Source organism: Rhinatrema bivittatum, chromosome 1 (genome assembly GCF_901001135.1).
Source record: "Rhinatrema bivittatum chromosome 1, aRhiBiv1.1, whole genome shotgun sequence".
In the NCBI taxonomy this organism is placed as follows: Eukaryota; Metazoa; Chordata; class Amphibia; order Gymnophiona; family Rhinatrematidae; genus Rhinatrema; species Rhinatrema bivittatum.
The window spans coordinates 221684999-221698301 of NC_042615.1; the positions used below are offsets into that span (position 1 = coordinate 221684999).

The 13303-nt window shown below is 45.3% G+C and overlaps 1 protein-coding gene across 2 annotated transcripts in view; it reads right to left on the bottom strand.

The window, feature by feature from the left end:
• Positions 1-2957: 2957 nt before the first annotated feature.
• Positions 2958-13303, bottom strand: part of MSANTD1 (Myb/SANT DNA binding domain containing 1) — a 55898-nt gene continuing 45552 nt past the window's right edge. For both annotated transcript variants that reach the window (XM_029592005.1, XM_029592014.1), the window contains 2 exons: positions 11063-11347; positions 2958-5013 (listed from right to left, as the gene is read on the bottom strand). In XM_029592005.1, coding sequence (XP_029447865.1) covers positions 4773-5013; positions 11063-11347 — 526 coding nt within the window. In that variant the 3' untranslated portion in view covers positions 2958-4772. The remainder of the gene's footprint in view (positions 5014-11062; positions 11348-13303) is intronic.

Genomic DNA, 13303 nt, shown 5'->3' on the forward strand with positions numbered 1-13303 from the left:
CACATGCCCAGCAACTCTTACATCCCCTAGTTGATCTCCTGTCATTCGTGCTCTTTCACCCTCCACAGCCAATCCAACCAATCGTGCATTTGATCCCTTCTTTGAACTAGCCTCTTCTCCAAACATCCCACTGGCATTGTCAGCGGCAACATTTTCCTTTAGGCCCTGGGCTAAAGTTGGATGACTATTGCTGGGAAGAGAGGGCTAGCTGATGACAGGGGTAAGTTTAGTGGTGGGGGAAGAGAGAGGAGAAGTGGCAATATCCACTTGCCCTTGCACATTCAGCCTCCCTTCATGGCTGGTCCTGGGCCAAATGGTGGTCTGCAAACGACAGCAGCATTAGTAATTAAAGTCAGCGTGGGACCTGCGAACCAGTGCAATCTCACAGGCCCTGCAGTGGCCCTGATTCCTCCTTACCTAGGGCTTCTTATTACCACAGAAACTCGTACAAGAGCAGGACCATTGCAGGACCTGCGAGTGTGTGCTGGCTCACAGGCCTTATGCTGACTTCCACTAGTAACGTTGGCTGCTGCTGCTGCTGCTGCTGCCATTTAAAGCACTTGTGACCCCAGCTGAAGGTTTTGTGACCCTTTTTGGGGGTCCTGACCCACAGTTTGGGAAGCCCTGCTGTAAGCTGTATTCAAAAGAAAAAAAGACCCTCTCCCCCAGACTAGAGGCAAATGATTATACATTTTTTGCATAAATTATAGTCCAAAAGATGGGGATGGGCTTTTCTTAAGGATATTTTTGTCTTCAGTTCAATTTTTGCATCGAAAACCATGATTGCAATTTTAATATCACACACTTTTGTCACAACGACGAAAAAAAAACTAGGCTCCCTTCTTACACCATAAATCTGCCATATTAAAATTGTGATTATGGTTTGTAATCATAACTGAGACAATGAAAATTTAGCAAATTGGACTGTCTGGATTAGGCCCCCAAAACTGTTGAGTCACTGAAAAGATGGGCAAAGCGATTTAAAGTAAACCAAGATGTTATCCAAACATGGAGGAAGAGACTGGATAAATGAACATATTTAGGTACATCAGGCTGTTTGTCACATGAGCAATCTTTTTCATATTTGGTTTAGACTTTTTGGCAGAGTTCAAATTCTGATAGTCAGATTTGCATTTTTATTTAAAGTATTTAAATTTTCACAATCATCTTCAAGTTGTTCAAAAGCTCACACTTCTGTTCAAGGCATTCAAAGATGAGTTACTTATTTATTTGTTTAAGTGCAAATCCTTGAATGTGCTTCATATACATATCTTGGGATATTTTGCAACTTCAAATATGCAACATAAATCCAAATCAATCTGAGCAAATCTTCATTTTCATAAAAAAGAAAATAGATTTGATTGCAGATTGAACTCCTATTGCAGTCGGCTCCAATTAGTGCAATAAATTTGAATCAAGCAGTCACAGATGTGGAGCAGAGGAAGGGCAGCTCGCCTGTCTGTAGTACTGGCTGTGGAGTCACTTGCCTTTTCTGTGTATTATCAGGACCAGGTTACAGCTGGCCAAGGACTCACTAAATGGCAGATTAGTAATATTCCCTCCATACTGATACCATCTGCATTCAGAAAGCAAACCTGAGAAATACTCCAACTTTGCACTGGAGACTGCAAATTATAAAACGTGCTAAGTAAAAAAAAGTAAATAAAAATGTGCGGTTAAAAGTACATTTCCCATTAATCGCTGTCCTTCACCTTTCCCAAATATTTTATAATCCTTGTAGGAAATTGTGAAAAGGGGGTGGGACTGCTAAAGGTACTTTATTAAGCAAGTGTGGGTATTCCAAAAGTATGAAACGGATGCCTGTTTTTCATGAATCTAATATTTACAAGAAAATCAGCGCCTCTCTACAGAATCCAGTTTCTTATACATTAACTTCTTGTGCCAGCGTACAACACCCACACAGTACAAATGCACAAAAGAAAAAAGAATAACCCGCGTGTCTGGCAAGAAAAACATTTGAATCCCAACGAAAGCACCTTTAAAATGCCAGGACTTAGATTGTTCGACGCAGTGATCTGAAGCTCCTGCAGGCCAGCACAGATTACTTGCTAATGCCAGAGAGGCTTCATCCATTATCAGCTGGAAGCTGTCGAATACCACTAAAGCAAGCAGTGTCCTGACTTCAAGGTCATCATTGAATTAATTATTATAAGTGGCATGGCTTGGGAGGATAATTTTCTGTCTGTCACCTTCTCGACTGGCCACTTTAGTGTGCGGCCGCTCAGTAACATGCAGTGGTAATTTTCTAAATAAACAGGAACCGGGTTGGGTGCAGTGGTGGCCTCTACCTTTTACTTTTTCCCACTGGGGAAAAAGAAGCAAGTTCTCAACGGTTGCAGGTTGGAGACCTGGCAGAGAATCTCTACTGGTAATGTGATAACTTGGGAGTTGCCATGCTCATCTTTCTTTATTTTCAATGGTGATAACTCGTAGAAACTGGTAAAACAATAGCATATGTTACAGGAGGACAAGTGAAGCACATCAACATTACCTATACATTAGGGGCTTTTTCTGAAATTAAGCTGATATAGGAACATAAGAAAATTGCCATGCTGGGTCAGACCAAGGGTCCATCAAGCCCAGCATCCTGTTTCCAACAGTGGCCAATCCAGGCCATAAGAACCTGGCAAGTACCCAAAAACTAAGTAGATCCCATGCTACCACTGCCAGTAATAGCAGCAGCTATTCCCTAAGTCAACTTGATTAATAGCAGTTAATAGACTTCTCTTCCAAGAACTTATCCAAACCTTTTTTAAACCCAGCTACATTAACTGCACTAACCACATCCCCTGGCAACAAATTACAGAGTTTAATTGTGCATTAAGTGAAAAAGAACTTTCTCCGATTAGTTTTAAATGTGCCACATGCTAACTTCATGGAGTGCCCCCTAGTCCTTCTATTATCCGATTCACATTTACCTGTTCTAGACCTCTCATGATCTTAAAGACCTCTATCATTTCCCCCCTCAGCCATCTCTTCTCCAAGCTGATCAATCCTAACTTCCTTAGCCTTTCCTCACAGGGCTGGTGCAAAAGTACCAGGTGTTCCAGGCAAACCTTCAGTCTCGCACTCTCCCCCCCCCTTACACACCTATCTAAAAATGGTGGCTCTTGTGCTACCCCTCCACTGTCTCTCTACTCCCTCACTCTCTGCCCAGTCCAGTAACCCCCTTCCTTTACTTACCTCTCCATAGTGCCCTGCATTTCCCTCTATCTCCCCCCTCCACCACCCTACCTGGCACATTGGCATTACCCCAATCTCTTTGCTCACTTTCCACAATGTCCTCTCCCTCTCTCCATCCTACTCTCACTCACCCGGCACCCACCCAAGCATCCTCTCTCCAACTCCTCCATCCCCAGCAGTTACCCAGCATCCATTCCCCCTGTCTCTTTCTCTCTTCCCTCCTAATGGTGGCAGCTCCAGGCCTCCTCCTCCTCTCTTTGGCTGGTGGCAGGATGAGGTTCGCCGGTAGCCCTGAAATGCCTCCCATTTTCAGTGGCCGGCAGGATGAGCTCCACCAGCCGCCCCCACACTTCCTTTCCTCTTCAGTCAGGATGGGCTCTGCCAGCAGTCCCTTGCTGGTACTCTTAATATTCAGGAAGGGCTTTAAAAGTGGGTGGACAGCACCCAAAGGTTTGGGGGTTGTTGGTTTTTTTTGGGGGGGGGTGGCAGAGGGGGGTCTCCACTCCCAGCAACTGCCTAGTTTGTCTAATCGAGTACAAGGGCCTGTTCTTCCATCATTACCCACTGGTCGTCCAAGTTTATAATCTTGTTTGAATCCAGGGAAGAAGTCTTAAAAATGTTCATTTCCATAAGGGTGGCATTCAAGTAACCTTGTCTGCATCACAAAACTGGTGCGCATAAAAGTTCATGCTTTGAAGTCCCAGCTGAAGTGTACGATGGAAGTAATGCAGAAAACCAGCACTTTTCAGAATCCCAACCATAACTGCTGACTATATGGGTGCTCTGAGTCTCAAATTCATTAGAAATGTGTTTTTTCCCGGTGCATGACCCCCAGAGAACTCTGATCAACCTCCCTTCTCAGAGCGGCAAGCCACATCCCCCTCTTTAGCCCTCCTGCCAGAGTAGCAGGATGAGTGAGCTCTGTGCCCTCCCCCCGCCCCTGTCACTGTGGATGTTTCTCCACCTCCCCTATCCACATGCCCCATATTTCAGGGAGGGGGGAGACAACCAAAGGACAGGAAGTGAGGTGGCTCTCAGTCTTCTTACAGGCACCACTGCCATCTTAAATGAGGGAGGGGAGGTCAACGGCTGCAGTGGGCAAGGTGGGGGAAGAGAGAGAGGTGAAAACCCACAGGAAAATCCTAAAGGCAACACACAGATCACAGAGCAATGCAGAGGAGCCTGCATAATGCATCTGGGCTCAGAGGGATTCACTCCCCCAGGGCTACATGTTCGCTTAGTACAAAGGAATTGTAAAAGCCAGCACTTGGAGCCCTGTAGCATCCAGTGAGCTCATTCAATGCCCTGTAGAGGATCTCACCCTACTGTTTTTTTGTACTTAGCCAACAGTGCACAGGGGATAAACTGTGTCAGATGATCTGGTTGGTTTATCTGGCCCCTTATGGGGAAGAAAGCCAAGATACACAGCCGCATATTTATTAAACATTTGGTGAGTATTGGCCCCTTACAGATTCTCATTCCCAAGGAACTCCTGACAATGGAATGCACCTAAATATGGACTAAAACTTGATCTACTTTAGTAAACATCTGCATTGATGAAAAACAAACTATACATTAGACTTTGAGATCATTTTCTCCAGCAGGTTCATCATTCTCTCCTGTAGCTGCAGGCTTTGCACTTGAATGATGTTTTGCTGGTCCAGAATCCTGCGAACCTCCCGGCACGTTTCTTCCATAGCTCTGCTCAACTTCCTTTGCTCTTCTAACATGGCCTCCATAAGCTTTAGTTTCTTCTTTTGGAAACTGCAGCTTTGCATCTTTCTTTTCTTCACTGGTCTTTCTTCAGACCTGAAACAATAGTATCAAAATGGTCTAAATGACAAAAAAAAACCAAACAACACCTGGCAAAATTGTTATCATGCATATAAGTTTATAGCAAAGAAATGATCCAGATGCTGGCAGTTGTGGTCTGATGCCAGCATTGTGAAATTTAGCACAGGGAAAATAGCTTTGGATTCCTTTATAACAAGAGTCAGGGATTTGGCATGTTGTAGAGGTGATGAATCTTGGTTCTAGGAGAGGGCTGGTGATCTCACACAAGACCAAGTGACAAAGATTCAGAGGGGAATGTATTATCACTTATTGTATCATTGTTGTAACTTATTTACTTATTAAAATATTTAGCGGCCACCTATAGCGGCCCACATTGTGCTAGGCAAGTTACAGTTCTAAACACACATGCTAAATAAATTATACATTCTGGAACAAATAAAATAAAGCATACAAACAAAACAAAACAATGAAAATTACCGTGTAACACTGGTCATACTGTGCTGACATCAAAAGCCTCATGAAAGTGATAAAATTTAAGTTGCTTTCTAAAAGTTCTGATATCATCTATCTTTAGTGAGTCTGAGAGTGACTTACCTGCTGAGTCAGAATGGGACCTGCTAAGGAAAAAGCACGGTTTCTAGTGGAAAGCAGATGAGCAATTCTTACAGATGAATTGCTAACAGCATTTAGTGTGAGGATCTAATATCCCTACCAGAGATGTAATATTTTAACACATCCTTTAGGTATCAAGAGCCATCACATTTCAAAGCTTTAAAAACCAATACTAAAAGTTTAAATATAGCTTGCTGCTTTACAGATAGCTAATGTAACTTCTCGAGTATTGGGGTAATATTTTCATGACGGCCGATCTCTGAGACCAATGGGGCTGCCGAGCTCTGCAGAGTTTGAATAGCTTTGATCCTAGAAGCTGGCAATCCCACATATAGCAAGTTGCAATAATCGACAGATGTGAGAACATAAGCTTGTATAACAGTGTGAAAGTCCCCTGGATCAAGAATAACTCTCAGGAAATGGCAAAGGTGCAATTTAAAGGAGCCAGACCGCAAAATTTGCTGGAACTGTAATCTGAAGGATAGCCTGGAGTCGATAAGGACCTCCAAGTTCTTTACCACTTCCTTAAATGGGATAGACACATCCGATATCAAAAGCGAGGTGACATTATGTTTTCATAAATAATTGTATCTACTCTGGAGAAGCAGCTAGCTTCTGTTTTGGCAAGGTTTAACAACAAATCATTACTACTCATCCAAATGTTACAATCAAAATCTCCCCTATTTTCTTCAGTACAGTTTGCAAATTACCATTCAAAGGACAAAAGGAGCTTACTAAAGTTTACCTTGCAGAATACTAATGTAAGGGGCTCCCCTATTTGCCCCTTACTAGCATAGCAGTAGAGGCCTCCACAAGCCTGCTTGGAGTGTCTGTGAGTCTTGGCACTGCCCAATGGGAAGTGCCCAAGGTTTAATAAACTTCCTGTGCACTTATGAGTGCAGGGGGAGCTAGAGTTGGCCTTAGCACAAGGCTGGAGGAGTGAGTACTTGAAGGGGTCTTTCTCTCCACAGGCGTAGGCCCTCTCTTGAACAGAGTAGGTGCTCCAGAGAAGAAGTGCTCCTGTTCTAGGAAGATGCTGAGGTGCAAAGTCAGGGTTCCCAGGCCTTCAGAGAAGGAAGACATCTTGGGGTTCAAGTGAGAAAATTCCTGTTTCTGGGGAAGTTCTGAGTTCTGGAGGCCCATGAAAGTGGGATTTCTTCAGACAAGGAGAGAATTGGAAAAGTGTGGAGAAACAGAGGATTATCCTTTGTGGAGCGTTCATAGAGGTGAGTCAGACAGAGTAGCAGAATGACCAAATGATTCAGCCAGAGGATCATGGACGTTAAAGAAGTGGGAGAAAGAAGAGAGAAAGAAGAAAGGAAAACTGCAACCCAAAACGGGTACGGGGGAAGCACCAGGAGGAGAAGGGTCCCTTACCCTATAGAGTTTACCTGCCAGGGGTATACAGCATTGAGATAATGTGAGAGACATAGATTGTTATTGAAGTTGTGGGCTTTATTTTCTGAAATGCTTGGATCACTATTTTGTTTGCCTGCCATCAGTAAGACTTGTTTTTTCGAACATCAGCTTTGGCATCAGTGTGGTTTTTGACTGGCTGTTACTGGACTGGTATGAAGAGCCCCTGAGTAAAAACAACCATAAGGGCCTTGAAGAGAGTAATATTTCTCCATCCCCCCCACCCTCCCTATAGGAACCCCAGGTCATCTTGAGGCCATGCCTGGCCCATGATTCTCCCAGTGAGCCCCCATGCTGATGGGGCAGAGGTTGCACAGACTATACTGTTAGTACATGAAAACAAAATGGATAACATTTATCACTGAGATAAATATCAGTGTGTGTACATGTCAGAGGATTTTTTTGTTGGTATATTACCAATTCTGTTCTTCTCTACTAGGGTTCTAGACAGTCACCATTGACCTTTAGAAACTGTAATTGATCTGAATACCAGAGATAATGAAAGGAAAGCTTTCTTGCAAGCAGGAGAGCATTACACTGGAGGGTAATTGTCAAAGCCATTACATACGGGCCGATACAGTACACTCCGACGGAGCACACTGTTAACGCGCCATTGGACGCGCATTTTCCCTTACCCCTTATTCAGTAAGGGGCCGAAAATGCGCGTCCAACCCGCCGAACCTAATAGCGCCCTCAACTTGCAAATGCATATTGATGGCCCTATTAGGTATTCCCGCATGATTCAGAAAACAAAATGTGCAGCCAAGCCGCACATTTTGCTTTCAGAAATTAGCGCCTACCCAAAAGGTAGGCGCTAATTTCTTCGGGCACCGGGAAAATGCACAGAAAAGCAGTAAAAACTGCTTTTCTGTGCACCCTCCGACTTAATATCATGGCGATATTAAGTCGGAGGTCCCGAAGAGAAAAAAAAAGTAAAGAAAAAAAAAATTTGAAGTCGGCCAGAGGCTGTCGGGTAGAAAACCGGACGCTCAATTTTGCTGGCGTCCGGTTAAACCAATTTTACATCGGCTATACTGGCTCCTGGTTGAGAGCAGGATAAAATTTAAACACACTTTACTTTGTTTTCAAACTCATAAATCATCTGGTCCCCTGAATATCTTTTCCAACTTCTACTCTCCTACACCCCCAATAAGGGAACTTTGATCATCCCAAGAGGCCTTTCTCTCCTCCCCTCCACTGGTTTCAGCCTGAACACCATGCACAAGATGTCATGCATTCAGCTGCTTTGCCCCTAAAATATGTAACAAGCTAACTCTAATGCTGCACTTGGAAAATTGCTACCCCTCCTTCTGGAAAAAAGTCAAAGCTTGACTATTTAACCAAGCCTTCCCCTAGACTCCACAATAGAGTCATCGTAGTCCACAGGAAGTCCTCCTGACTGTGAATCCCACAAAGTTTATTCACTTTTGAGCTACCTCTATTTGATTCTTAATATCTGTCACACTGCTCATGTTTAACTTACTTTTTAACTACTTCTTTCTTTCTAATGTACCTACTTCTTATATATTTACTAGAAATCTACCTCATACTTAAGCAGTCAATGCCTTGTTACTTTATGTAAACTACCTTGGGCCTACCTTTAGGAAGTGTTGTGACTCCTGGCCACGGCAGGCCACGGCCGGTCCCCTCTACCTCCTCCGTTGCTGGCCGCTTCCGCCGCTGCCCAGCACAGCGTGCTCCGCTCCGGGGCCGGCCGACTGCAGCCTCCCAAGCGGCACTAAACCCCATCCTCCTCCGTCCATCAGGGCTCTCCCTAGGCGCACACATGTGCAAGAGACTCCGCCTTTTAAAGGGGCCACAGCAGGAGACCCCGGCTCGGCCTCGATGGATGACGTCACTTCAGAGGGATATATAAACCCTGCCTCAGTCTCCAGCTCTTTGCCTTTGCAACAAGTCGTCTCCTCGGAGTGCCAGTTGCTGTTCCCGACATCTCCAGTTCCTGTCATCGGTTCCTGATCTCGATCCTGGTTCCGTAGCTGTTCCTGCTCCAGTCCTTGGCTCCTGAGTCCAGTCCCGGTGTTCCAGTTCCTGCCTGTGCCTCCGTTCCTGATTCCAGTCTCCTCCTCCTCATCCTCCAGTTCCTGTGCTTCCCTCCTCAGCTGGTTTGACCTCAGATTGGCTTCTCATCTCTGCTCGTCTGCTGCCTGCCTTTACTCTTGGCCTGGTTCCTCATCTTTGCCTGTCTGCTGCCTGAACCGGATCCTCAGATTGGACTCTCGTTCCCCACCTCTGCTGCCTGCCCTGACCAGACCTCTGGCCTTGTCTTCATCTACAATACTTCCATCCTCAACGAGGCGACCCGCACCTAAGTCCTGCCGGCCCCGGTACCCAAGGGCTCAACCTGCAGGGAACGAGGGCTGGTATAGGTGAAGCTCCAGCCGGGTTGTCCTCACCAGCTCCACCTGCCGGCGATGAGATCCATTGGGAGCCATCCCTCAGTGGTAGTTTCATCTGTCATCCTGGTCCAAGGGTCCACAGTCATAACATTAAATGCTTATAAATAAATACAAAAGATTCCCAGTTAAATGCTCTATTTTCCAGGACTGCTGGGGCCAAGGATGCTGTGGGAAGCAGAGTTCACAGCCCAAGTGGAAAGGGAGTTATGGTGATTGCTTAAGGATGATGCCTAGTGGTTAGATTCAGAATCCATGATTGCAGGGTGCTAGAAGGAGCCCCTGGTGCATGACCCTCAATCCAGGATCATCATTGCAATGACCAGCTAGGCAGGTTGGGAAGAGGAGGGGGATATAAAATAGGGAGGAAACTTCACTGGGTAATTGTGAATGAAGGCTCATGGCATAAAATCCCAGTCCCAGCTCCTACAGAGCAAGAAGAAGAAAACCTCCAACTAAAAAAAAAAAAGGAAGAATGGGTTATACTGGTTAGGTTTTCTTTAATTATGATTGCCTGAATTCAGCATAGGGTCTGATTAATTTCTTAATCCACTGTTTAGCTTGAAAACACTTTGGTACTTGATAAGGTCTTTGCACTGCAAAATCATGTTGTTCCTACAGCTTTGATAAATAGGTCTTTACTGAATTAAAATGCACGCACTAACTGGATGTTATGGAAAATCCTATCCAGTACCATGTGCAGTAGAGAAACTAGTTAGGGAAAAAAATCCCAAATTGGCCCTCCCAAGGAGTTCCATCCTTTTTATCTTTCAGAGCAGATAGGGAAGAGGAGAGAGATCTACAGTTTGAAGCAAGACACTTCAGAGTTTAGTAATTTCACTGTCACATGCCAGCCAATGAATGTCACCATCTAGGACAGGGGTGTTAAAATGGAGGGGCGTGAATGATCCTTGGAGACCTTTTATTTTGCATGGATAGAAAAGGGACCATGGTTCAAAGTTTCCTCACTCTTTTTCTAGGCCTCCCTATCTCTAGCACTCTGAAGTACTCCTAGGCCTTCCTAGTCTGAAACCTGTTTAGAGGGTTTGTTTATTTTTTGAAACTGCCAGGCCTTGAAGATTCAAAAAGTGTCTGCCATTCATCATGTTCCCCATTTCCAGCGGAAGGCAGTAACTTCTGCAAGTACTTGCACAAAGCATCCTAGAGATGCATTGATAAGAGTTATGACAGTACAGCCAAGGTGTCACGCTCCAGTTTATGAGAGCCAGCACAGATCTGCCTTTTAAAATGCCTGCCCTGAACATTCATGAGGCTTGTTTGCATATAGGTTGTCTATAGTTTACTTACATGTTCTGGTTATGCTGAAAAATAAAGCTCATATACAGCTCTCAAGAGAGCTGGTTTTCAAATCTAAGACTGAGGAAAGAGGAAAAACCACAGCCCTGAAAAATGTACACAAACACAGATGACCCCCAACCCAAAGCTGCCCAATAAGTCCCTCTGTGCTTCCCTTTACAACTTATCACTGAACTCTGGGGACGGAGGCAACATGAATATGTAACAAACACTTTTAGATTCTGCCATCTCATTGACAGTTAAGTCTGTTTATGCTGTAAACTTCAAAATGAGAAAGGCAGGAAAACATACTGTAAAAACTCTACCTGAGCTTGTAAGTCAATAAACTGGAGGAGCTGTCTGAGTGATCATCCTTGAAGCACTCTTCCCTTCCTTCATAGGTAAACTGGTTATAAGGCAGGTACAGAGGGGTAGACTTGGCAGATGGAGACAGGGACGCCTCGGTTTGAGATGTAGAGGGCCCTGGCAGTTGGCCTTCGTGCGGTTTCACTTCATTTTGCTCAGGTACCTTAGAGAGTATTCGATCAATAGTCTTATAATAAGGCCAGTCAGGTGCAACAGCCTCCCCATCAGTCATGCATTTTAATTTCCTGAAACAAAGGAGACAAAACGGTAATATGGGATATCTAATAAGGAGAGAACCATTGTCCGCTGGTCAAAAATGGAATGACTGTGAAGATCAAGCATTTAGCAGAAAATGTAAAAGTAGCAATTTAAGCCATGCTGTCATCCAGAGTGGTCACAGGCAGTTCATAGCCAGGGAAAGCTGGAGAAAAGTTAAAAAGGCCTTTCCTCTCCCAGACCTACCCTTATTCCCCCCCCCCCCCCCCTGGTAAGACAGTATAAGGGAAACAAAACAGTAGACAAAGCTGAAATGTTAGTAACTTCTTTTGTTTAAATTTTAAAGATTTTATTCTCTCATGGTTTGTCTCTCCTGTCATCATGTTTCAAAAGGCCCCATTTCAGGCATAATCTTCAAGGTCATCTGTGCACATAAAGCAGTTTTATGCAAATGAAACGGTTGTTCTAAAATGGGCCAGGCTCAGTGTGCAGAACCGGCCTACGCAGGTACTTTTCATGTAAACTGCAGGGTCTCATTCCTGGGGGAAGAGTTGGGGGCAGAGTTTTTAAATTAATTCACACAAGTTAACACCCTCCGAACAGAAGGTGGAACTTTGTACGAGTTAATCTGTGCACGTAACCATGGCAAATTATCAAGCGATTTCAACGTGAACTGATGCACACAAGTTCTCTCGGAAAATGCCGGCTGAAGTCTGCGTGCACAAGTTACAGGCGGACACTAGCCCTACACACACACACACAGTTATTAAACTACCCTCTTTGACAGTAACTTTTAAAAAGGCGCGCGGGCACGTGTGTGCGTGTTTGCTGGCTCGCGCCTATGGATGCGGCTATTTTATAACACACGGGCGTATACGCGTGCATGTTATAAAATAAGTTGAGCATGCGTGCGCGCAATTTTAAGTGGGTGCAAATCCACGTGCACGCAAATCCCACTTCCAGCGCATAAACAGGGGGGGGGGGGGGCGGGGGTTTAAAAGGGGTGCGGGTCCACGCCATTGCCAGTTTCACCAGTTTGTTCAGGTAAGGGATAGGACTTCCAAACCCCCCCTAGTTTAATAGCCGCCCTTATCCCCTGTTGCTCTGACACTTAAAACCCCACTAACATGCCTAGATTTGTTTTATTTTATTACTTACACACCATCCATAGCGGAAGTAAATTTACGCGGCAGGGGACCCCAGCGTGTGCTTGGTAAGTACTTCCATGCTGGTTTCATTGTGAAATCCAGAAATGCCCAGACCACGTCATAAACTTTTTATTTGTGCACGAGGCGGGAGATATGCGCCTACACGGGCGCCTTTTAAAATCCACTCGTCACGCACCAGCCCAACATCTTCGTGTATCTCCCAGTTCTGGCACTCGCCGGACTTTTAAAATTCACTTTCTGCAACCTTATTTAAGCTCCAGCTTGTATTTCAAAAACATGTAGTGTAATGTGAAAAAGCTGCTTTGATGGCCTCAAAAAGCCTCATGTGTCTGATGCGTCCGTCGGTCTCAGACAAGCTTCGACCTCTGTGCCTCACCTTTCTCTCTGCTCTCCCCACTAGCCTTGGGAAGATGGCTACCGCCGTGTCTGCTTGCCGCTCTCTCCGGCAACCCCGGAACGGCTATGGCAAGGCTATCCGCCATGTTTCTCCTGAGGGCCTCCTAGGGCGCGTGCGCTCACGCCACCCACGTCTTTATCCACGTCATGGCGGGAACCTTGGGGGCAGCCCCCTCGAGTGACGTGTCGCCATCTGGGTATTTAGCCTGCTCTTCGTTTGCTAACAAATCGAGTTAGCAAGGATTGGACTTGTCCGGTCTGAGCTACTCTGCCGCTTCCCTGCTGCTGCTAGAAGCTCTCTCTGCCCTTCGGGGTAATTCTCTAACCTGGGTACCCGCTCCTCGGGGGCCCTTTGCTTTCTTTCAGGTGCATATCTGGGATCAGGTACTCGCTCCTCGAGGGCCTGCTCTCCCTGCCTCA